The 27,242-nt window shown below is 38.6% G+C and overlaps 1 protein-coding gene across 2 annotated transcripts in view; it reads left to right on the top strand.

The window, feature by feature from the left end:
- The window catches only part of LOC127661925 (contactin-5-like), a 360,754-nt gene extending 334,406 nt beyond the window's left edge, over positions 1-26,348 (top strand). For both annotated transcript variants that reach the window (XM_052152886.1, XM_052152887.1), the window contains exons 17-24: positions 487-636; positions 2,725-2,795; positions 19,230-19,464; positions 20,828-20,937; positions 21,643-21,829; positions 22,048-22,160; positions 23,952-24,120; positions 25,462-26,348. In XM_052152886.1, coding sequence (XP_052008846.1) covers positions 487-636; positions 2,725-2,795; positions 19,230-19,464; positions 20,828-20,937; positions 21,643-21,829; positions 22,048-22,160; positions 23,952-24,120; positions 25,462-25,565 — 1,139 coding nt within the window. In that variant the 3' untranslated portion in view covers positions 25,566-26,348. The remainder of the gene's footprint in view (positions 1-486; positions 637-2,724; positions 2,796-19,229; positions 19,465-20,827; positions 20,938-21,642; positions 21,830-22,047; positions 22,161-23,951; positions 24,121-25,461) is intronic.
- Positions 26,349-27,242: the final 894 nt, after the last annotated feature.

Consider the following 27,242-nt stretch of genomic DNA (forward strand, 5'->3'; position numbering starts at 1 on the left):
TTAGACTCTATACTGACACCTAATGATGTGGATCAGCATTATTAATGCCTTTTCAGAAATGACCAGAGCTGATTTGCCGGCATTTCGACACAGTTTGATCAGATGTGAAATCGACATGTTGCTTCCGAAAGTTCATGTATCCTGAAATCAATCCCATTCAGACAAATTACTGACAAGCGCCATACCCAATTAGATATGTTTGCATCATTTCAAAGGTTCTTCAACCTCATAGACTTGGGTACAAGTCCTGTTGGAACCAGGAAGTAGTTGCGTTCACATGAAAAAATAGCACATTTGCATGCAGGTTCTTACATCAATCATGCTTAAATCTGAAGTCTGAAACTTTTTCAGTGTTATCCCAGTTTAATACGCAGAGGAAACTATACGTAATGTTAGTTTATGTCAATTGACTTTGTTTGTGTTTTAAGGCTGTATTCATTTCTCTCCATTCTGATACCTCACCGCTTTGCTCTTCATAACCCTCAGATCCAGACCCGGTGACAGGAAACTTGGAGTCGGCCATGGCCGTGGAGCTTAACCCCTGGGTGGAGTATGAGTTTCGGGTGGTGGCCACAAATGCCATAGGCACAGGTGACCCGAGTGCACCCTCTAGAGCGGTCCGTACTAAAGAAGCAGGTATCTGCCATTCGTTTATTCACATGTGAATATCATTGCTCTAAACATCCTCCAACAGAACAAAAAAACTCTAAATAAATAAACAGTTTTCACTCAAACTACATTCATCTTCCAAGGGATCAAGTAGCTGTGTGTTTTGACACATTTTTACGACTGCTGCCACCCATCTGAATATCATGGGTGACCTTGGTTCTATTTTAATTGGAGTAGAAGTAGGAAATAAGCCGCTTACATGAATTTAAACAAGTTTTGTGTTTGAGCCGAGACAGAAAGGCACTTGCGCCCTCAGGCAAAGAGGCTGCAGAATACTATTTATGGAGAACAAAAACCTTGCTTCAACACTCTTTGGTTCAAAAACATTTAATGGTCCGGCTCGATTCTTCCCTGTACGCAGAGGCAAAATGCCCTGAAATATAAATATAATGACAGCTACTCTTTTGTCATCATTTTAGGCCTGTTGAAATATTGCAATCGTAATGGTGCCATCATACAACACTTTCCTTTTTTCTTAAATTCAGTTTCTTTCTTGTCTCTGCAAGTTTTCTTTTCTTTTTGTTTGTGTGAATGAAGCTATCAGATGTGTTTTTAGTGAGTTTGTCTGTACACTAGCAGTCATAAGTTTGGACATACTTGACTAAATGGCACTTTTCCACTGCACGTTACGGTTCGACTCGACTCAACTCTACTCGCTTTACGTTTCCGATCTTGCTTTTCCACTGCAGTATAGTGCCATCTCAATGAGTGTGGGATTATAGGCTGGTCGTCATAGTTGCACAGCCTCTACTGCCATGACTTCATCTTAAAAACGACACAAACTGGCCAAAACAAGAACACGACCGCTAGCTGTAAGCTACTAGCTCATTGTGTTGCATAAAGCAGTTGTTGCATGTTGACATTACACAAGTGTAACAGTTAAATTGGCCTGGTTGTTTTAGAAGTAAGCTTCCTAGTACCTGGTCAACTATATAGAGTTAACTTAACAAAACGTACCATCCTCCATCATGGAATCCAGCCGGGCACTCTTCCTCCCATTGCCCGCCGATCTAGATAGAGTCCATTTGGTCGAACCACTTCCTCGTTCCTTGATGGTTCTGTAGTCACTTTTAAGTGTTTAACTTTTCCCTACACTGTTGGTAGGTCCGGTGGTAGCCGTGTGCGTCCAACAGCTGATACACTTCCTGATAGACTTTTTCGTTTCATTCTTTGCCAAAGAGTGGACCGTCTGCAACTCGATTATTGACCACACTGTGGTTTTGCGCACAGCCATTTCTTATTACAATTCGAAAGTCATGTGAACAAATGATAATTTTATTGCTGTTGCTAACTTTAAAACTAGTGGGTTGATGTCATGTGTCGGAAATCCATTGATGCTGGTAGTGACGATTCTCCCTGTCCAATCAGTGATCTGCAGGAGTTTTACGTCACATTTAGTATTGGCTCGGCTCGCTTGGAACCTCGTCCAAGATGGTACTAAAAAAGTATCAAGTACCAGGTACAATCTACAGTGAAAAACCCCCAAGAAGCGAGCAGAGTCAAGTTGTACCTGCAATGGAAAAGCCCCATAAATGCTTCTTTTGATCATAAAAACAGCTTTGGCTTTCAATGCTCGAAATTAGTCATATTTTAATTGTGCCTAATTATTAATCTCTTTCTAGAACTGGAATTTTATAAATGTTTATTTTTTTGTATTTGTTTTTCTAATGAATAAGCAAAACAAAATAAAATGTAATTAATGATATCAGGCAAATTTATTCAGATTAAAAAATTTAATTATATATTGAATAAAACCAGTTCATTTAAGTTTTACCCAATAAAGCATATTCATTTAGGTTATCTAACAAAACTTAGTTTTTGTTTTTTTAAGTGGAGTTTTGATCACTGTTATGTTAAAATGTGGTTTTGAGAGTTGCACTTATAGTGTAAATTTCCCTCATGTGTCATCATTATTTAATCATTAGTATTCATTATTAAGGCATAGCTTTGTCATACAAACACATGGCTCACAATTTTGCCTGCAGATAAAGTTCACCTGTTTTTTAAAGTAGTAATACGATGCTTCATTAAAGTAGTTGTGTTTCTTATCTGCAGTTCCGACCGTGGCCCCTGCCAATGTGAGAGGGGGAAATGGCCGCAGACACGAGCTGGTCATATCCTGGGAGGTAAGTTGTTCTCAGCATCCACGGAAGACTCCCTACTGTGAATTCATGCTATGCTAATGATTATGGCATAAAAGACTCGCAGTTCTGTCCAAATGAATTTACACTGCTAATTGACTTGAACGTTTGCAATTGTTTCCAGCCATAATTGCCACCATTGCAATTTGCCCATTGAAGAATTGCTACAATTAGAGTTCCCAAAACCTATAAGAACAATAACACAATTATATTATAAAAAGAGTTTTATGTTCTGGAGTCTGTTGGATGCAAAACAAGATTTATTCCAGAGCTGCTAGACATTTGGAATGCTTTGCGTAACTCTTAAAAATTAATTTAACTATGTTTTTAGTCTATTGTATGCATTTTCATGCTTTTACTGACTTTGAATGTTGTAATTGTGAATGTAAGCTAAACATCTATTGTTTATGTATAGAATACACGCAAAACACAAGATTTTGTTTAAATCTTCAATCAAATCTGTATTAAAGGGTCAGTTTATTCAAAAGGGAAAATTCTATCATCATTTAATCATCCTCATGTAGATCCAAACCAGTTTTACTTTTTACTCTTTCTTAGAACACAAAGGGACATTTTTAAATAATGTTTATGCAGCTTGTTTCCATACAATGAAAAAATGGGAATAAGCACTGTGGAGTTCCAGAAAGAAAAAAAAGTTATTCTATGACCTGTGCTATATTCCAAGTCTTCTGAATCCATACAATAGATTTGTGTTGGGAAATGTTTTTATTTCAGTCATCATTCACTGAAATTCTTACCCTCCGCCATAAGGGGACATTCACATGAACATGTTTTGTATCCGTCCATGCTGTTTTTCCTGTTTTTTCCTATGTAAACCTGCGCTTGACAGATGTCTTTTACCTTTGCTTCATTTTATGCTTTTTTAGATGGCATGTTAAGTTAAAAAGAACCTACATTTTTTAAATCATTTTTCGAGACACCTATCTTCTGTTCTTTTAGTGGAGCTAGGTTTTATAACGTTTGGTGCGATCAGCCCCTAATACTTAAACACCATTCATGCTTTTGCATATTCAAATTTGGAGCTTTGCGTTAAGTTACGTGACACACATGTACCAGGGCCATTTGGTGGCACTGACGTCAAACTTGGAGTGGTGTGTCTTAATGTGACAAGTCTGAATAATATTTAACAATGAGATTGAATAGAGAGTGAATAACAATAATAATGTTGTCTGTTCCTCACACAAAGCTTCCTTATGGCTTTAGAATATGTGGTATATTGCACACAACTCATTTAGATACATTTTAAGAATTAAAAAAGCTTCTGAGATCTGCTTATGCTGCTCCTGCAGGGCAAATACGACTAGAACATATACAGACATGCTATGCTAAGTATTTAAAACATGCTGCTGCACAATTAGACATCCACACAATCCCCTTGAAGCAGATCTAGACCAGTGGTGCTGAGGAGGAGGGGGGATTCAGAGAAACAACTCTTGCAGTGTGCTGCAGTAAAACTAGCTTGCCTGCAAGCAACTAGCTAATTTAAACATTAGACAAACAGAGAGAATCCAAGTTGATTGGCTAACAGATTATTATGTTCAAATTACCTATCCGATTGCACCATATAGAGTTTCATGACTGAACTGATAATTTCTTTCTCAAAAACAGGGCATGCGTTTGAAACTTGTGGGTTGAGGTGTTTACTGTCCTAGTGTCTGTGATGTCTTTGAGAGTGAAAAAAGACTGTGGTGTGTTGTTAAATAAATTATAAGTTTGGTCACACAAGAGGGATGTAAACGTTAATTAACCTTCAATCTTCAAAACACTTCCCCTGCCATGAATGTTTTTGGAACATCTGTTTGTAATCTGAGACTTTACAACACTGATGCAAAATCTAATCAGTTTTTCTCACCTTGTAAAGAGTAGCATTAAATGACTGTTAATGGATGGATCACCTTTGGCTTTGTGCAGTGTTGTCAGGAACAGTGTTGTGCAGATTAACACATTTAAAAAAGAAAAAAGGAAAAAAAGTGGTTTTCAAATGAGGCCAGTTAAAGGTGTAATTAACTGGGAAGCATGGAACAGATGTAGATTGTAAGTGATGGTTATTCTTGCAGTTAATATATACTCAGGCCAGAGCTGTCGTCAGCCAAATAACTTTCATATGAGGAGAAGTGTACCTTAGTGAGAAATTAAAGAAGAAAAGGCTCATTCCAGATGCAATGGAATATTTTTGCCATGATGACTTCCTGAGTTTATACCCCTTGAGGAAGTTATTACTGTAACTACAGAATAATTGGAGTTTTAATTTTGCTTTTCCAATGACAGCTCAATTATAAGCCCCATAACACTTTCAGAATATTCAGGTCCATGCATTAAAAAGGTTTTTTGATGTTGACTAGAGCTTTTAACATGCTTTGCACCTAGTTTTTCCTTTTAGTGCACAGAAGAATTTGAATTAATTATTTGCTGCTGTATCACATTAAGAGACATAGTAGTAGGTATCTTGACAGGGCCTTCAGGTGCTATTTAGAGACACATAGTACATCATATTATATTACATATCATTTAGCGTATACTTTTAAATCAAAACCATTTGTGGTGCATTAATTGGAATATCCCCCCGGAACCTAAGTACTTAGCTCAAGGACATAGTGGTGACGCAGCAGGTTTTTGAATTAAGTCATTCTTTAGTTCCAAGGCTTTCAATTCCTGGAATTTAACCTGCAAGATTTGCAGCCCAGATCCTTAACATTAACCATCATAGAACGTCTTGGTTTCTGTCGTAACCTCCATTCCCTGATGGAGGGAACGAGACTTTGTGTCGATGTAGTGACACTATGAGTCGCTCTTGGGAGCCCAAAACACCTCTGATCTTTGAGAAAAGGCCAATGGGAATTGGGGAGTGGAATTTGCATGCAAGGAGCTGGCTCGCAACCACTCATTCAGGTTTTGCGCTGAGGAGCCGAGACAGGGTCCCAGCTAATTCAGCAGCTATCTAAGCATTGTGGCAAGAGGAACACAATGTATCATTCCCTCCATCTGGGAACGGAGGTTATGACAATAACCAAGACGTTCCCTATCTGTCACTCACTCGACATTGTGTCAATGTAGTGAAACTAGAGGTCCCTATACGAAACACCACAACCAGCTGAACTGTGTTACGTGGACTGGCGGTACAGGCAGTCCACTGTGTGCCTCTTTATATTTTTTCTGCCACAAAAATGGTTCAAGCCTAATAATGGACCGAGTCTAACTCCATCCCAAGAAAAGAGATGTTCTGAACCGGTGAGAGCTTGCTCTTTTACCAGTTGACCCAAAGCCCCAACCGGCTGAGGTGCCTGAGCACCAGGTCCCTGTGCGCACACAACAGGTCTCGAGAGTGAGCTAGAATCAGCCAGTCGTCAAGATAATTGAGGACGCGAATGCCCACTTCCCTTAGCGGGGGAAGTGCTGCCTTTCAAAAAGATGAGAAAACCGCTGCCCAGCATGCGGAGATCACAATCCTTCTGCAGAAGGATGCAGTAGAGCCTGTCCCTCGAGCCCCTGAAGAAGGAAAGCCACGATGAGCCATCCACAAACGCTGTCTCAGCGTGGCTGTAGCCCAAACAGGTGAGAAAATGATCGTGGCCATCAGAGGCGGAGAGGTAATGACCGCAACTAGGAACTATACAAAGAAGGAAAGGCATCTTTTAAAAGACGCTCTCCATCAGTGCCACTCTTTTAGAGGAAAATACTCTTTTAGAATATTCTCTCTATTTTAGCTGTCGAAGTGCCCAGGGGTGTTCTCTGCACTTTATCCGTGCACGAGGGGGAGAAAACTGCTGAAATGTGCCATATATCCAACAGCATACACAGAGGTGAACTGAATGGTAGTGGAATTCACTGAATGAACACCGCTCAGCTCCTAAGAAAAAATCTGAATGAGTGGTTGCGAGCCAGCTCCTTTTATACCTGTATGTCCATGAGAGTGGCATGCTAATTCCACTCGCCAATTCCCATTGCCCTTTTCACCTCAAAGATCAGAGGTGTTTGGGGCTCCCAAGAGCGACCCATAGTGTCACTACATCAACACAATTTCGATAGGGAACTGCCATACTTGCATCCACCATTAGACGTGCATCCACCATTAGATGTGCATCACTAGGCAAGCTTTGCAATTACTATTGCTCATGCATATGTTTAGGGATTTAAACAAACTCCTAACCCTACATATTAAACTTGGGTATGTAACTTGTCCCGAACTGTTAGTTTTATAGACATTAATGATACTTCAAATTGTGGGGTGGGCTATTACTTTTCTAAACAAACTTGTGATTTTCACCTTGTGGACAATACATCTTGAGAAAATCCAAAATGCTTACATTAAAGGATGGACCTGAGCCATATCTAGGGACCAGAATATCATAGAGAATTTGGGGTGGGTTCTTTTGAGCAGTACCCAGCTACCTAGCAACTGCATAGAGATGCCCTGCAATCACTCACAGCACCATAGTTTTTCATAGGCAAGCACTACTCACATTTTCTTTGATGTTCTTCTATATTGTGTGTCCAAGCTGCTGACAATATCTTACAAAGTATGTCAATTTTACACTTTGACACTACCATTTTTGTCCCTCCAATGATGAGTTGCTTTGTTTGAGGTCATCGAGGACTCATTTTATGGGTGTCAGTGTGTATGATATATATTTGTAACTGCAACTGGCAGATCATTAGGTCATGCCCCCGCCCCCTATTCCCTCCCTCTCACTGCTTTTCACCAATCACTTGACTCGACCTTACAGTGGCATTTTGAGATACTGAGCTTTTAAATAACAATAAGCCCACCTTCAATAAATCTTTACTGCCAAGATTAAGCAGAACATCAATCTCCTCTTCTTGTTGATTGCAGCAACTCATGACATAATAAGAATAATTTAATAACTGCACATAATGTAAACATTTAAATGTAATAAATGTTCATTATGTAATAATTACATTTTGCCAAAAAAGCATTTTTAAATTATGCACTCTTTCAGATTTTACATTTAACTTATTAATTTACGTGCTGTTATTACATTATGAGTTGCTACAAGGGCTTTACCGTATTGTCGTTCCAAACCAGTATGACTTTTTCTCTTCTGTCGCACACAAAGAGAGATGTTTTGCAGAACGTCCACATTTCTAATGCAATGAAAGCATCTAGTAACAAGGGGCTGTCAAGCACCAAACAGGAAAAAAGCACTATTAAAGTACCATTAAAGTAATCGAAATTCCTGCATTATATTCCAAGTCTTCTGGTGACATATGATAGCTTAAGTCAATATTCACTATAATGATTCCCCTTCTTCAGAGCTTTCAAATCTCTCAATTCGTGCTTACACATATATTTAAACTTGGCATAAACCAATGGTTTAACCAGGATGTAACACTAAAGGATTAAGACAACTTAAAAAAAAGTTATTGTCTCAATAGGAAATAAGACAACATAAAAAGGACCTGTGCTTTTTTCATGTGGTCTTTAAATCTGCAATTAAATTTATATTAATATTTTGAGACAAGCAAGAAACAATGCCGTTCAGTATCATTTATATAAAACCAGGTGCATGTGGGATTGAAATAACATGTTAAGTGAGTGAATAATGACAGCATTTTGATTTTTAGATGAACTATTCCTTTAAATGTGCACTTAATAAGTTTTACACATAAAGAAATGAATAGTACTTTTTAGAAATATGTTAGGAAGCCGTTTTATTTTACATTGAATGGTTGACATTACATGACACCTGTATTATGCAAATGACGAGTTACTACTAAGCATCGAGCTCGAAAACACAAGCGAGTTGCAACAACAAGCGAGAATTAGTTTGGAGAAGAATGTGCACTATACGGATGTGTGTAGAATGAGATGTTGAATGAAGTACATAGACTGAAAATAAACAAAACAGAAATAAAACAAACATCTTCGGTGTGTTTTAAAAAAAAATAATTATTTATTAAATTTAACTAATGCAGAATTATGCCATCGATTAACAACCTCACAGCTCACGGCAAGTGTGTCTTTAAACGTAACAATTCTCCCAATGGAAACAATGCATGTGATTTTGGCTTCTAGACTGTTGCAGTATATTGACGTCAGCATAAGTCTAATCCTCACACAAATCTATCACATGGCTTCAAAATAAAAAGTGGCATTTTGAAATTCTGACCTTTCAAATGACAATAAGCTCATCTTCGATAAATCTTTACAGCACGATTATGTAGAATGTCAATGTCCTCTCGTCTAGGACTAGTAATTGAAGCTCCACCCCATTTATTGGCATTCTGGTTAAACACTTTATGGTCGTTGAATTGGCTCTGCATCTCTGATCAATGTTGATGAATATGGGACGATACGGAGCAGAGGCAGTAGTGCTTTGGCAGTCAGGGCATGTGAGCCGGCTGCTGCTTGGCCTCTCCAATCATCTCAGAGTGCTTGTTGGAGACCCGGGCTGCTGGGCAGAGCTCTGCTTATCAAACAGGATGAATGACTAAACAGCTCACACAGCTCGGCCCCGTCTGCTCATTAGCATCTGTGGAGAGAGAGAACAAATTATGAGCACCGGGAGCAATGGACTAGACCATTACAGTTGCCCTACTTCCTATTCGATGGCTCCCGTAGCCCACCGTGCATGCCGATATCAGACCGCCTGCAGACTTTATTTGCACCACGGGTATCTTTCCTTCCCCTCGCAGCCTTTTTAAATACACGTTACACTCCATTTTGTAGCAAAGCTGATTTCTCTGTTTTAAAATGGCAATTTATTGGTCGCCCGTGCAGCAAAGCTCAGCCAGCACCAATAATGATGGTTTGATGGTTGTTAATTTGTTTCCTAGATACTCTAGAGTAAGTTAAAGTCGAAGTGTGTAATTTCTGTACTACTAGATTCACCAAATCAAATTGCAAAAATGTTTTGACTTCCTGAACACTCCACTATTCAACCATTGGTTGGACAAACAGTTTTGGTCCCAAGCCAGACTTTCACCATTAGTTGAGCCAGTGTTGCTACACTAAATGGCCAAAAGTGTATGGGCACCCAAACACCTTGCATATGTGCTTGTCGAAACCTTTATTTAGAAACCATGGGAGAAGGTCCTCCCGTTGCTGCTATAAGAGCTTCCACTCATCTGGTTTAGCTTTTCACTAGATTTTAGAACATGGCTGCAGGGATTTGCTCTCATTCAGACACAAGAGCAACAGTGAGGTCAGGCAATGTTGGACGATAAAGTCTGGCTTGCAGTCGGCATTTCAATTAATCCCAAAGGTGTTTGTTGGGGCTCAAGTCTGGGCTTTATATAAGCCATTCAAGTTTTTCCACACCAGATTTCTGTAGAAATCTGTAACCCATTTCTTTAAGTACCTCTATCCCATGCGCAAGGACATTGTGCTCAACATTTAGAATAAATAAGAAAAGTTATGCACTCATATCAGAAATAACTGTTATCCATGTCATGTATTATTATTATTTTACACATTTTATTTTCCAAAAGTTCTGTAAGTAATCCAATGATAGTGTTTTACATCACAAAAGTAATTATTAAATCAGAATATTTTGTTTCTATTAAATATATATGTTTTTTATTTTACCAGAGAAGCTAAATTTGTGTTTAAAACAATGAAAAGCTATTTGCCAATGGGGTGAGAGTAATAAACTTATATTCAAGATATATTCTATGAAAACATGTCTTAAAGGGATATTTTATAATAAAAATTCTCTCTCATCATTTACTCACCCTCATGCCATCCCAGATGTGCATGACGTTCTTCAGCAGAACACAAATGAAGATTTTTAGAAGAATATCTCAGCTCTGTAGGTCCATACAATGCAAGTGGATTATGATCAGAACTTTAATGCTCCAAAAAGCACTGACAATCATAGTTAAAGTTATCCAGTGGATGAATTCATGTCTTATAAAGCGATACGACCACTTCGGGTGAGAAACAGATCAATATTTAAGCCCTTTTTGCTATCAAAGTTTACTTCCAGTCGTTCTCAAATGCACTTCCACGAGGGGACTCGGTTCACGCCACCTCTCACATGACGTAAGCGTGCTGGAATATTCAAATTGAAAGCAAAACTGATTCACTTTGTGAACAGCGTTTTCTTCTTAACAAATCAAGCTGCACTTCCGGTTGTATCGTGTCAGTTCTTGCGTGAACATGCCAAGGCGCTAACGTCATGCGATAGGCAGCGTGAACTGAGTCCTATTGTGGACGCGCATCGGAGAGCGACTGGAAGTAAAGAATTGCATTGAAAAGGTCTTCAAAATAGAAAATAGCAATTGTTTCACTCTAGAAGACATTAAAGGAATATTCCAGGTTCAATACAAGTTAAGCTCAATCGACAGCATTTGTGGCATAATGCTGATTACCAAAACACAAATTATCACTTACAATGGAAGTCAATGGGGCTAATCCGTAAACATTAAAATACTCAATGTTTCAAAAGTATAGCCAGAAGAAATTAACAACATGCATGTTAACATGATTTTAGTGTGATAAAGTCACTTACTAACCTTTTCTGTGTAAAGTTATAGCCAATTTCACAACTTACATATAGTTGTCATGATAATGTAATATCTCCAAACCCTAAAACGACTGTAAAAATTAAGATTTAAACAACTTTACTGCTCAAATAATACATGAGTTTTAACAGAATAATTAATGTGCATTTATAAAATTAAAAGTTTCACATTTCTACCTTTAAACCTTCCAACAAATGCCCCATTTACTTCCATTGTAAGTGCCTCACTGTAACCATGATTTTTGCTTATTTTTTAAAGAAAAGGAGGGACAAGTCAAAATTAATTTGTGTGGTAATCAATATTATTCCACAGATGTTGTCGACTGAATTTAACTTGTATTGAACCCGGAATATTCCTTTAATGTCTTCTAAAGGGCAACAATTGCTATATTCGATAGTGAAGTCCTTTTCAACTTCATTCTTTACAATATATTTATTTATAAGAGTTATATGGATAACTTTTACTATGATTGTCAGTGCTTTTTGGAGCTTGAAAGTGCTGATCACCATCCACTTGCATTGTATGGACCAACTGAGCAGAGATATTCTTCTAAAAACCTTTGTTTGTGTTCTGCAGAAGAAAGAAACTCAAATACAACTGGGATGGCATGAGGGTGAGTAAATAATGAGAGACCCATTAATATAATTTCAGTCATGACAACTCCCTAAAAGATGTAGCATGTTGTTGTGTTACATATTGACAGGATATTGGTCTTACCACACTAGATCTGCCAGTACAGAGACGTTCTACTGCTAAAACCTCTGGCTTACTTGCAAACTGACCAAATTTAATGTTAGGCAAAGAGAGCACGCAAGTTCATTGACTACCCAATTACACGTCAAAGGTCCTATTAGCTTACACCACGTGTGCCGATTAGCTTCACATAGCACATGTGAGCAAGCTGATTGGCGAACAGGCAACATGTTTAAAGAAGCTATCAGCTTGCACCATACATTAATTATAAGTGGGTGTCCATATACTTTTGCCCATGTAGTTTATGACTGGCTGGTCGGGGTGCTCAAACACACATCAATGTTTTTAGTGTTTACACTTTATGCTGGCTTATAGTTGCACATCAATCTGGCTTCAGGGAACAAATTTGAACATCAGAAAAATGACACACTTCACCTTTAATTAGACAGCCATGCTGCTAAAAGTGTATGCTAAAAGAGTTTAGCATGAAAGTACATTCTGCTCTTCCCTCTATAGTGCTGTCTTATTTTGGTTGTCTCCGTCAAGGGATGTGCTAATTTCAGAAGCGTATGAAAATCAGTCAGATTACAGCGTGACAGACAGTTTTACTGCCAAAAAGAGAGGAGAGTACAGGTGTTTGTCATTTAATAAAATTGCCTAGGATTAAATTCTGCCAGCTCACATTTTAATTAAAATTATATCTCCCTTAATAGATTGCATTCCATTCTATTAAACGCCTAGCAGGTGTTGCAGACATCCTCTGATATGTCCTCTGCAGAAAAACATCAAGTAAGCGTCAAACCTCTTTAAAAGAGAACAGAGGAAATTGTCAACATCTGGACAGCCGAAATCAACTCATGTGACCAGCAGACTGTACACAAGCTTCTACAACAACAGTAATTTGTGTGTTTTAGTGAAGCGAAATGTCAGCTCTCAAAATTGGATCCTACATCAGCAATAAGAAAAAAGGTCATTTGAGGGAAGTCTGTATAGTGACATATTAGAAATGTCTAATGCGCTTGAGTGAAATCTTGTAAAAGGGTGTGCAGAGCCAATGAAATTCTTGTTAGATATAACAAAGTGCCCTAGCCAGTTTCTATTTTCTGTAGAAGTAATTTGACTGCCCTTACTGATGCGACAAAGTATTTGAGAATAATTTTTTTTAGTGTTTGAAATCTAAAATACAGCTCTGTGGAGTGGGACTTCAGGCCTTTGAGATTTAACAGTGGTTGGTGCTATGCAAGAGGCAAAATGTACCTCATCGAGGCTGGAGATTTGCCCATTCACTAGATAGGAGCTGCACTTGCATGACTGAAAAATATCTGTGCATTTCAAGGCATTTCAAATTTGGCTGCTGAGTGACCTGACTTGGATAGGACACAATGTAAGAGTACCTAGGAGAAGCCTTTGCCAACTCAACTGTTTTAGTACCTTTGCCCTACTTTTGAGAACATTTTCAAAAGTAAATTGATGTTCAAATAATGACTAGTAGATTTCCAAAATTACTTCTATTGGACATCACTGCAGAGTAAGCGATATTTGACTTGTTTTTCGAAACATGTCATCACCCTTTCAGTTTATTTACTCAAGGGTCTGAACCAAGACCCTTGAAAAACCATTGATATGGTTGACAAAACAATGGCAAGCTTTTACTTTATGGATTAGCACATATTTAATTGATGTGTTCTGGCTCACCATCAAAGCGCTTGACATACTCTAGTTTTTGGTTTCATTGCAACTGAAAATCTTCAATATTCAGTTGGGAATCTCTGACATTTTGATGCAATTCTTTGCCATTTTAGTGTTGCTTCTTACTTGGAATCAGCATTACAAAGAATGTCATTTAACTGGAAAAATATGGAGATTTAAATTATTTATGAATTATGGTGTGAAAAAAAAGCTTTGTGACTCTTTGTGGGTTGGTCAGGTTGTAAAATCAGCATACACTTTAAATCTATCGCATAAAATGCATAGAGACCTTAGGGAAACTTTTTTAAAGAAAAATACAACATATCTGGAAAAAAAATATTGTGACGTGTCATAAATTGATGGGGATAAAAATGTCATGAAAAAAATCTAATAAAATAAAAAAATATAAAAGCTCCAGAATTTCAAAAGTAGGGGGCATGCCCCTGCAATTAATTCTTGTTTTATGTAACATTTGACATTTCATTACCTCTATGCAGTGACATGTAGATGAGTTTTTGTAATATTTTTATAAACATACATATCAAATAATGTATATATATATATATATATATATATATATGCTAAATAAAACTACAATCAACCCTGAAAACAATGGGCACATTCATTAAACACAGGCATAACTAATTTTTTAGAGACAGTTTAAGAATGGTTTTATGAATGATTTAAACAGAAATGTGTTCCGCTTGTGTGAAATCTATTATCTAAATCACTCTAACAAAACCTGAAACAGTGATATTGGTGAACATAATTGTTTAGACAGCCATATGTGTTTGATATAAATGTATTTTTACATCGCTGAGTGGGAAAATGCCTCTGAAAATCTCTAGGACGCCAATACTGTCCCTTTTTTAACATAAAAACTCACACAGAACAAAGAAAGTCATACAGGTTTAGAATTAAAATATATAAATTTTACATTACCATTAACATAACTTTGAATAACTTGGGATGCCTACTTGTGATTTAATTCCCAGCTTTAGGTGAATTTAACTTCTTTTTAACGAGTACCATCAGGTTGCAAAACTTTAGGAGATGTCGTGGGCAAAACATTTAAGCTGACCTGCATGAAGCTATGCTGGAAGTGATTATTGCAGTCAAATAAGTAAAAAATATGCAATTGGCCAAAAAACATTTTCAGGGTGGATAATTCCCAGGCAAAATTCTTTATAAATTACCTGCTGCATGGTCTTTTGCCCTTTCCTCATCTCACCAAGCTCAGTTGGCAGCATATTATTTAGATAATTTTCCAATTACATATGCCTCTTTGCAGAGAACTGTTTATTTTCTTGCAGTAAACTGAGCTATTTTGAGTGATATTATCAGAATGAGTGTAAACAGTGTCAAGGCTACGTTTATATGCACCCTTATAATGTGACTAAGGCAGTACTGGGATTTAGTTAAAGCTTATGTAAACAGAATACTGTCATTATGTTAATGTCATTATGTTCATAATTAGGGTAATTATAATTGCAGTAAAATATGTAGAGTACTGCGAAAGAAGACGCACTTTTTGGAGCTCAGGAAACCGAGTTTATGCGTACAGCTTTAAGCAACCTGGTCTCAGAATCACGTTACAATAACTACATTTTTGCTAAATTATTTTCTGTGGCATGTTTTACGTATTGTTGGAGTATCTTGGTGAAATGAACACTTGAGGTGCTACAACAATAATGACTATAATTCCCTCTCACACAAATCACGATTTAAACAACAGATTCTCATTTCATAAACACTTAATTTCTTCTGTTCCTCATGCCATCATATTTTATCAAAGCATATTTTCTGCATGCAGCTTTTATGATATTATAATCAGTTTCCTCTCCCAAGGCCTCAAATACTTCTGCTTGTGCTAGAGCCTCTTGCGTCAAGATGTGTATGCCAAAAGCACCCTCTAGTGCAATTTCCTACCCACCCGGCAAACGCTGTGTTTTAAATGAGAAGAGTGGGGCGTCAATAGACCGTTGCAAAGATTATCGGAATTTTAATGTCATGAAATGATATGTTGCGGTACAATTGTCATTGTGACATATGTTGAGGACTGATTTTCATTTTTCACAGTGGATAATGTTTAATCAGCAACATTTATTCGTTTACATTGGTTCATGTTTAATCTGTTGTTTTCTGTAACCATTCTTCTCTCCTTGAGTGACCTGTTTAGTTCAGGGTGTAAAAACACGAGTAAAGCAAATTGTTTCACGGTAACCTAACCCTAATGCAATGCGCTTGAGTGGATGATATGCATTGATAGAAGAAACACACGCAAGTACATGTGCAAGAACACACACAATAATGAAAATATATACAATGCTCAGTAAAGACTGGGTGGAAACCTAAGGATAGGATAGTTTGGCGGACTGCCAGTGAAGCAGGACAGACTATGTGAGGGAATGGGAAATGACAAGGGATCAGACTCAGGGATGAGGAAGGGACCAGAAAGGAGTTTGGTGCAGGACGGAACTAGAATGGGGCTTAGGTCAAGGAAAGTGGCAGGACAAGTGGGAACTTGGGAGAGAATGAGAGTGGTAATGAGGGTGATAAAGGCAGGGTGTGCCTGGGTGGTAACTGGGTGGCGGAAGATATCGGTGGCAGCAGAGGCAAAGGTCTGGGCAAAGGGGCTGGTCAGACATGGCCGCAGGACAGAGGGTGAGGTCATAAATGGCTGCAGAACAGAGGGCGAGGTCAGACATGGCTGCAGGACTGGGATCAGACTGGAAGTCGGCCGCAGGCGAAGGGTTAAGCTAGGCGGTGTTCGCTGGTGAAAGATAAGCCTGACTGAGGACACCCACTGGGCACTGAACAGATTGAACAACAGATTGGTAACTGGTGTCTGATGGGTATTGGTTACTTGGCTAAGCAACCAACTGGTTGCTGGTATCTGAAGGGGGCTGGCAACTAGACTGAGCAACAGACTGGTAGCTAACTTTGCTGGGTGTTGGCTGCCTACATTAACTAGTTGCTAGCTAAGGGCCTGGGAAACAGACTGGTAGCTGGTGTCTGATAGGTGCTGCCCACTGGACTAAACAAAGTTTTTTTTGAACAAACAGCCGCTATGAACCGGACAGGATAGTCGACGGTCACAGGGGACTGAACAGGCTCGTCGAAGGTCACCGCGAGGCTAGCAGTCTTTTTGACAACCACGGGGAACTGAACAGGCTCGTCGACAGCCTCATGGAACTGGACAGACTTGTTGACAACCACGGGGAACTGGACAGGCTCGTCCGCAGCCTCAGGGAACTTGAGGGACTCATCGACAGCCTCAGGGAACCTGACAGGCTCGACGACAGCCTCAGGGAACAGGAAAGGCTCGACAACGGACTCATGGAACATGACAGGCTCATCGACAGCCTCAGGGAACAGGACAGTCTCCTCAACGGCTTCAGGGAACAGGACAGGCTCGTCAATGGCCACAGGGAAAAGTACAGGCTTGTCGACAGCCTCAGGAAACTGAACAGACTCGATGACCACTGGGAACTGGACAGGCTATGTGGTGACTGCCATCTTCAGGAGTGGTGACAGTGGCAGGGGAACGGCCTCCTTGGCTGAGAAAGCTGGCAGGGGAATGGCCTCCTTGTCCAGGAGCACTGGTAGTGACTGGGAAATGGCCTCCATAGCCAGGAGTGCTGGCAGCAACTGGGAAATGGCCTCCATAGACAGGAACACAGACAGTGACAGTGGAACGGCCTTTGTGGATGGGAATGTTGGCAGTGACAGGGGAACGGCCTCCGTGACTGACAGCGACTGGGGATCAGGCGCCTTACTCAGCTACCTTCTCCTCCTACTCCTGACAGTCACAAGTACTGCAGTGGGAATAGCCGCCACCTCTCTCATACAGAATGAGAGATTCTGTATGGAGGAATGTTCTCAGATCCCTTGCCATGTGTTCTCCAACCTCATTAGGCATTATAGGAGAAGTCTCAGAGCTGTTAACTTGGCAAAGGGACGTTGCACAAAGTATTGTATAAAAGGGGCCAATAATTGTACCACACATACACTGGTGGCCAAAAATTTCAAATAATGTACAGATTTTTTGCTGTTTGAAAAAAAGTCACTTTTGATAAAATTTTGACAGGCCCCATTTCCAGCAGTCATCACTCCAACATCTTATTCTTGAGTAATCATGCTAAATTGATCATTTCGTACCAGAAAATCACTTGCCATTATGTCAAACACAGCTGAAAGATATTTGGTTCTTTAAATGAAGCTTAACATTGTCTTTGTGTTTGTTTTTGAGTTGCCACAGTATGCAATATACTGGCATGTCTTAAGGTCAATATTAGTTCAAAGATGGCAAAAAGAAACAGCTTTCTCTAGAAACTCATCAGTCAATCATTGTTTTGAGGAATGAAGGCTATACAATGCTTGAAATTGGCAAAAAAAAAACTGAAGATTTCATACAAAGGTGTACACTACAGTCTTCAAAGGACAACTGACTCTAACAAGGACAGAAAGAGTTGTGGAAGACCAGATGTACAACTACACAAGAAGATAAGTACATCAGAGTCTGTAGTTTGAGAAATAGATGCCTCACATGTCCTCAGCTGACAGCTTCATTGAATCTTAGGGGTGTCAGCCTTATGGGAAGAATTGCAAAGAAAAAGCCACCTTTGAAACAGAAAAACAAAAACAAAAAGTTAGAGTGGGCAAAGAAACACAGACATTGGACAACAGATAATTGGAAAAGAGTGTTATGGATCTTACCCCCATTGAGCTTTTGTGGGATCAGCTAGACTGTATGGTGCGTGAGAAGAGCCCAATAAGACTGAGTATCTGGAAAAAAAGACAGCTAGAATGCCAAGGATCTGCAAAGCTGTCATTGCTGCCTGTGGAGGATTTTTTTTGATGAGAACACTTTGATGTAGTTTAAGAATTTCTGAACATTGTTTTCAAATTGTAATAGTAATTTTTCAAGTTATTAATGTCCTGAGCATACACTGTGATCAGTTGAATGCCACTTTGGTGAATAAAGTACCAATTTATTTCCATAAGAGCAAAGGGCCAGGGCCAGGGCCAAAAGTTTGGAATAATGTACAGATGTTGCTTTTTCGGAAGGAAATTGGCACTTTTAATTCACCAAAGTGGTAAAGACATATTTTTCACAGCCTTCTTTGCTCATATTTGCCAAGGGTGCATATATTTTTGGCAAAAATTGATGCCTCCTTTATGAGATTATTTTTGAAATCTGTTTCTTATTAAAAATAACACAACTAAAATTGTAATCATTAACATAATATTATAGATTACAATTTTAGGCAACCTAATCTGTTTACTTTTGAATTTATTGTTGTTTTACTGAAAGTACTGAATAGTTTTTTTTTTTTTATAAAATTTTAAATTTTACCTGGGGAGAAATATATCGCCCAGCTGTTGATGATTGTGGTGTTGACAGGTGAGACAATTTACCCCAGGTGTCCATCCCGGCCTTGTTCCGCACCGTCGTTGCTCGGCCCTACCCCGCTCGCCACAGTCAACTACTCACATGTTATTTCTTATTGTGTTTCTTTTTGCCCTCAGCCCGTCTCAGAAGAATTCCAAAATGGGGAAGGATTCGGCTACATCGTGGCATTTCGGGCCAATGGCACGCGTGGATGGAAAGAGAAAATGGTGACATCAGCGGACTCCACCACCTATAAGTACAGGGACGAGACATTTCCCCCTCTTACCCCATTTGAGGTGCGGGTTGGAGTGTATAACAATAAAGGAGATGGCCCCTTCAGCGGTGTGGTCACTGTATTCTCTGCAGAGGGAGGTGAGGGGCGGGTGTGCACAGGTCTCTGTCTGACTGATAGTTTATTGTCATCTTATGTAACTTCAATTACAGCTTGACAGTACACAACGGCCCCGATTTACTTAGATCTCAAATAACTGGTACTGATTTGCTTGTGCAATCTATAAAATTGCATGTGCGCGTCATGGGCGTTTTTGGGGTGATTTACTAGGAAAAATCTTGCAAATAACTACACGGGCAAATATGTTGAACACACCCTCCAAAAGGAGGCTTTTACATGTGTGTTACTTGCACCAAATGCAATTACAGTACAGCTCTCACCAAATACTGTACCACTTAATTTTTATTCAATATAGCATTTTCTTTTTATATAGGATTGTAGGATGTCATCATGAAGTGTAATAGTTGCAATAGATGAATGCACATGACACTCTTCACTTGAAATGTTCATAATTCACGAATAAAATACAAATTTATGTACATGTTAAGCCATCGCACCACTGATGTATACTTAAATGAAATCTGAATTCCCAACCGCTATTATCTTGACCATGACAAAGTTAGCTGCGCACGAGACAGACATGGTAGCTGCACGGTACAGAAATCGCGCTCCCTGTTGGTTTCACGGGATCAAGACCAAACCTGTTAGGCAAACAGGTGCGTATCGGCCTGTCTACTGTAAAGAACTGCCACTTGATATATTTAGCAATATTTTGGCAGTTAAAAACAATGTTTAAAACATTAACTTACAACATAATTTGGGCATAAATTGTTAGTAGGCATATGATGTTATCAATTATGATGTCAAGTTTTAAAATAATCTAATTAATTAACAGTTTTTTCATGAGTATTCATTTAATTTCACATTAATGTGTGTCAATAAAGGGTGTTCTACGTATTATCTGTCCTCAAAGTCTCCTTTTTTTCACAATGACAGCACATGATACACATTGCAAATAAGATTAATACCTGCCTTTCATTTGTATTAATTTGCTCTAGTAGTTTCCGATTCTGAAATTACTTTCAGGCTTGATAAATCATTTTGCGGGTGCAATTTATTTCATTTGCATCTAGAACGACCCTTTATATTGCGCATTTTGAGGCATGCCTCTAAATTGCATTTTAATTTCGGGGAAAGCAAAAATTGCCGAGATGTGCTATCTTTAAAAGACTATGTTTGTAGATCAGCTCTGACCTTAATTTAGAGTGCTATCAAGTTTTCATGTTTTTATACATGCAAACCTTTAGTAAATTGGGGCCAAAGAGTTTCTCAAACTTTAAAGTACCTCACACAACATATAATCCATGGCTTTTGATTCCGTCTGTAATTTGTAGCAGTAGCTTTTTTTGGTAATATATCTAAATATACATTTTTTCTATTCAGAACCCAGGGAGCCCCCTTCTGAAGTGCAGGCCTTTGCTGTCTCCTCTTCCGAAATCAAGGTGATGTGGAAGCTGCCAAATCCTGGTCCTGGAAGACCACAAGGCTATGAGGTAAGAGTGGGAAAAGAGAGAGAAACAGACTGAGATGAATGAATATATGGCACTGTTCCAAAAACTACAGTAGTGAGCTAATTATCATGTCTTTTAAGATGCTGTGGAGTCCAAAAAATCTGAGACCATATTGAACATTTTGAAAAATGTCATTCAACATTTCACTCATGTTGTTAATTCCGTGTGTAAAGTTAAAAGAAGTTCAACTCTTAATAACACGTCTTGAGATGCACACCTGCATTCTGTTTCAGTCCGTTGATGTTTTTGTGTCCTGTGTGAACAGCCCCTTAGAAGGTAGCTGTCTTTGCAGGCAGTAGACAGCAATGCAGCTCTCTAGAATTTAAAACTGAGCCTACAGTGTGTTTGTGAGTGCACATTCACGGTCATGAATTCCATCAATGTCTTCTCAATAGTCAACAGTTATGCTTTCTAAATGGATGAAATTATTCTAGGCAGTACAATTGTGTCCTCTAGAGAGAAAGATTATCTTATTTCATCGCCGGGAGATATTACATGCTCTGCTATTATACTCTCCATGCAAAATGTATGACAGTTATTTAAACCAAATGATACAATATTAGATCAAATTGGCGAACTCGTGCTTTGTCAGTTATTGAGGCCCCTCGATCTCATTTTCTGTACTGCTTTGAAAAACCTGAATGAATGAAAGGTGAAGATTGAAGTGTGTTTCCTTATTGGGAATAGGTGAACTACTGGAAAGATGTAGAGCAGGAGGTGATGGGGATGAAACAGAGGACAGCGGGGAATGAGACGGCCATGATGCTGTCTGGATTGGATGGAAACACACAGTATCAGGTCTCTGTAAAGGGCTTCAATAGTGTTGGGCAAGGACCGCCCAGCTCAGCCATCAAAATCAGCACTAAGAAAAATGGTGTGTAATGCCATTGTGGATGACCAGTAGGCCTACAGCCTATTTTTACTAAAATAAAATATATATTTTTTATAAAATAAAATCACTGTGTAATTGTGATTAGTAGTTAGTTTTGTCTGTTTGTTTTTCTATATTATTCTTTAAAGGTGTTATTACCCCCCCTCCCCTCCCCCTCCCCCACTCTTGCTCTCTTTCTCTCTCTCTCTACCTCTTTTCAGCCCCAAGGCTACCCCCAGGCAACTTGATGTGGATTCAGGAAGGGAATAATGTTTCTTTATCCTGGGATACAGTAAAAGCGAGGGACAATGAGTCAGAAGTCATTGGGTACAAGGTTGGTGTCACTCATTGTGCCAAATAATTCTAAGCACAAGATGTGTGTGTGTGTGTGGCTATGTTCAGAATGGAACATTGGCTTACTACTTACTGAATACTGTGCAGTATACACTGAATGCTGCCTACTGTATTTTTTTATTTTTTTTTTAATAATGTGTGAAACAGTTGGCTTTATGTTTTTTTTTTTCCAAACAGTAGTATGTTAGATTGTGGTCACATGACCTCACTACGTTTGTCACATGACCTCATCGCATTGCATAGTTATTTAGCATTTTTAATCTTGTTTTGTGTAATAATTACACAAGATTTTGTTGTTTTTAATTCATAATAACAGAATAGATTATGTTAATTCAGTGGGATTAATTATATATCAATTAACGCAATTAATCATGTCCCCGGACCATAATAAAGACTATTCCTACCATCAGTGCAATTTAAGCTTGAAGTACCATCTGTTTTCTCCAGGGGGCAATAAGTGAAACTCCAGCTGTATAAGCAACACACAGCTGTACAGAGAACACACATACATCAGGACAGCAGACAGCACAAGATTAGAACACTTGCATTTAAACATAGCTTGATGGAGCGCAAATCCAAACGCGGAATTTCTACACGTTTTTCTATGTTTAACTTGACATAGTGACCTAAATAAATATACTGTATATTATAATTATTTAAATAACTGTTTTAAATGATTGAATCATTATATAAAGAATTATTGTTATTTACAGCAATTTTTCAGTAAATATTTAAATATATGATTAATTACGATTATTCGATTAATTAATCAACACAACATTTTTATTCAATTGACAACCTTAGTTGAAAGTCAATTGCATTGTATAGTTGGTCGTTATATTGATAAATAAAGTTGTCAGTGGTGATCTTTTAAAAATCTATTTTAAAACAAGTTAAGTTCATAGAAAAAAATGTGTGTGTGTGTGAGTGTGAGAGAGAGAGAGAGAGAGCAAGACTGAGTGTGTGCAATCACCTGTTGCCACTCCCAAGCAGAGATGCTGTCAGCTTTCTGAAGATCAGCTTTCTCAGTGGAAATCAGCGTCCAAGTGGGGATATTCCTCTCTATTTCATGGTAGCCCGTGCGCAAGAGTCGATCATTATAGAAACTGCAATGTCCTCCGCCATTTTAAACAGCACCAGTCTGTTGTGTCTCTCAGCTGTGATGAGCCGTAATGCTGAAGTTGTTAGTTTAAAGCTATTTCCTAGCATTTAGTAGTAATACAAGCGATCACGAAGAGCTGTTGTATTTAAACATGGGCTGACGCGGATTCACTCCACGTCACCTAACTGACTCATATTACACACAAAAATTATCTTTTGCCACCACCTGCTGGCTAACATATATAATATCAAAAAAATACATGTTAAAATAAGACAAACCATAGCTCTTAACAGATCTGCACTGCACTTACACTTTAGTTTAGAAAGGCACAATTGGAGTGATACACACACACAGTGAAGCGTTGGAGTGCTGATGGTGTCAAACCATCAGTGCTCATGGAACATCTCTTGTCCAATCAGATTCGAGGACCGGAACTAACTGTATGTGTGTGTGTGTATGTATGTATATATATATATATATATATACATACATACACACATATACATATATATATATACACATGATATATGCAGGCAGTGTTTTAGAAAAAGGGGTATGTCTAATTTAATTACTGCACAGTTTACATACTGTAAATTACAATAATACTAAGTGTAGTATGTTATTATGCTGTTATGAACAAATATCTATTGTTTCTTTTTCCCATTGCAGGTATTATTGCGTCAAGAGGGACGGGGCCACAGTCAAGTATTGCGCACTCCAAACACAGCAGTCGTCCTAACTCTACCTGAGGGTGGAACATACATAATCGAGGTGCAAGCAATCAGTGAAGGAGGAGAAGGAGCTGCCAGTGCTCAGGTCAGAGTGCTCACCTCCTCAGGTAAGCACTGATTCCTGTTCAGTTCTGTTCTGTGCTTCCTTGGATTCAGTACGTGTTCATTCGGCAGAAGGCTTGACTGCTTTCGCTTAATTCCTCTTTAATTATCTTCCCTATGCACACCTACACAGCTGCACAGCCAATTACGCTTCCCTGCACTCTCGAAGGAAAAGACAAATTTAAAGCGTTCCATCTTTATACCACTGGGCCTAACAAGTTCTTTTTGAGCAAATACTGTTCAATTTGTTTTTGGTTTCTTATTCACAGGAACTGTATCTTATTTCTGCTGTGTCAGATATAATTATAGTGCTTGCAATGCAATACTGTATTAAAATTAGCTTACTACTTCTTCTCCACAATTTTCTACAATTAATTCAGCTCAAACAACTTTAACATAGCTACAGACTCTAAACTTTTTTTTGTAGATAACAAAATGATAATAAAAATTGGGCTAAGGTGGACAAATATAGTGGCTAGAAAAAATGTGTTAAACCTTTGAAATTAGCTGGTGTTATGCATTAATTGATCATAAAATGTGATCTCATCTTCTTCAAAGTCACACGTATAGACAAAACTATGGGCTTAAGTTAAAAACACACACATAATTATAATTTCATGTCTTTATTGAACACATCCCATGAACAATTCACAGTGCTGTGGAAAAAGTAAGTGAACCCTTGGAGTAAATAACTGGCCGATCCTCCTTTAGCAGCAATAAACTCAACCAAGAGTTTACGGTAGCTGCGGATTAAACCTGCACAACGTTCAGAAGGAATTTTGGACCATTCTTCCTTACAGAACTGCTTCAGCTCAGCCATATTCTTAGGATGTCTTGTGTGAACGGCTCTCTTGATGTCATTCCACATTATGTCTATTGGGTTAAGGTCTGGTCTCTGACTGGGCCACTCCAATTTTACGTTTTTGTTGGAATTCAGCTGCTTATTTTGTTGTGGCCTGCCATGAATAGCAGATATTTCCATATAGCAGACTCATGAAAAGAGATGCTTACCAGTTCCAATAATTCCTTCAAGTCTTCAGCGGTCACTCTAGGGGTCTTTTTACCTCATTGAGTATTCTGCAGTGTGTCCTTTGAGTCATCTTGGCTGGACGGCCACTTCTAGGGAGAGTAGCCATAGTACTAAATCATCACCATTTATAGACAATTTTTCTAACATTGGACAGAATTTGTCCAATATTAGACCATTGTTATTTGTTCTGTATATATCTATATATCACAGTTCAAATCGCAATCACAGTATTGTTTCAAAATAATAGCAATAATATATTTTTTGTTCAAATCGTGCAGCCCTTATATATATGTCTCCATTTTTACTTTATTTCCAGGAGTGCGTGCGAAGAGTGGGAAGCTATCGGTCCATATTCTGCCTCAAGGCTTGGCCTGGACTGCTTTCTTCCTGTCATTAATGGTGCCTTCTTTCCTCTTGTGAGGCCACTGAGTCATGTACCCTGAAACCTTCCCATGGCGTACCCTTCATCGACCACTCCCACCCATCCCCATATGAAGGGAATGGGCTCTTTCTCAACACAGACTGCCTGCTTTGGCATCAACAAGTCCGAGGGAGACAGCCAAAGGGAAGTGCTTCTTTTCAAGACGAGGCTCTAGTTGAAACGCCTCTAACTCCAGATAACTCGTTCATATTTTTTATTTCTGGGCTAACTGTTTTCTTTCCATGTCTCTGTTTGGGATATCATTGTAGTAATTGTGCTGTACAAAGTGCAGAGACAGTTGTTTTAAATCATGTAAGCAATGAAGCTGTACCGAGATGACTTCCAGAGGATCTCTCAATGCTGCTGAAATCGTCCCTCATTAGTTATCTGCATCCGTTTTACCTTTTGGCTGCCCTTCAAGCAACGCAGAGTAAGCTCAGTAGAAATAAGTGCATTGTTTTCTTATTCACTCATGGACTGAGGCGACAAAGAAGAAAAACATTTTTATAGTGCCGAAAATCGTACTATTTCCAGACTTGCTTTTTGTACACTGTGTTACCTTTAGAGAAACAACAAAAATAATAATAATGTGGAACAGTGGTATGTTTCAGTCGGCTGTGTCCAAGTTTTTGAATTTCTGTTTTCCTTTTTGTTTGTACGTTGGTTTTTGAGAACTAGCGAGGTTGCTGGGCAACAGAAGAACTGGCAGATGAACCCGAGAGAGAGGATTTGGACTCAACTTGTCATGCCCAAACACTTCAGTAGACAAAGAGCAAGGCTGATCTGTGACGGTTGAAATAAATGTGATGTATATTTTTAAACGGCTCTGGTGTGTGTCTTCGGGGTGAGGAGGGTTGGGGAAAGTTCTCCTGATCTGATTGCTATCGATCCATTCTATCAACAGAGATTGTTGGGAACAGAATTGAGTTCAAGGGAATTATTTTTCACCAAAAACGATTCTGTTCTTACTGCAGCTGCTGAAATTTCCCCGAAATGCAATGGTAAGTGTCTAACAGCATTAGAGAAACTACTAGGAAACGTTTCATTCTGCAATCAAATAAAAACAGTGAACATGTAAATTAGGTTCAGATAATTATAGGGACCATTCTCCCAAAACTGAAGATTTTGTCATTATTAACTGACCTTTATGTTATTCCACTTTCTTTAGTTAGCCTCAGTCACAATCTACTTTCATTGTATGGTGGCATTAAATGGTGACCGAGGCTAACATTCTGCCTAAAATCTCCTTTTGTGTTCTATGGAAGAAAGAAAGTCTTATGGATTTGGAACCACACAACGGTGAGTAAATGATACATAACTGATAACTGAAGGTATATTTTTATATTGGGATATGTGAACTACCCCTTTAAATTAGTTCAATACAAGGGAATAAAGTTAAGCTCAATCGACATCATTTGTGGCATAATGTTTATTACCACAAAAATGTATTTTGACTCGTCTCTCCTTTTCTTTACATTTAAAAGAAAATCTGGGTTCCAGTGAGGCACTTACAATGGAAGTGAATGGGACCAATCCGTAAACGTTAAAATTCTCACTGTTTTAAAAGTATAGCCTCAAGACTTCAACAACATACTGTATGTGCACGCATGATTTTTGTATGATAAAATTGCTTACTAACTTTTTCTGTGTAAATTTATTAACAATTTTACAACTTT

The sequence above is a fragment of the Xyrauchen texanus genome, chromosome 21 (assembly GCF_025860055.1).
Source record: "Xyrauchen texanus isolate HMW12.3.18 chromosome 21, RBS_HiC_50CHRs, whole genome shotgun sequence".
Lineage (NCBI taxonomy): Eukaryota > Metazoa > Chordata > Actinopteri > Cypriniformes > Catostomidae > Xyrauchen > Xyrauchen texanus.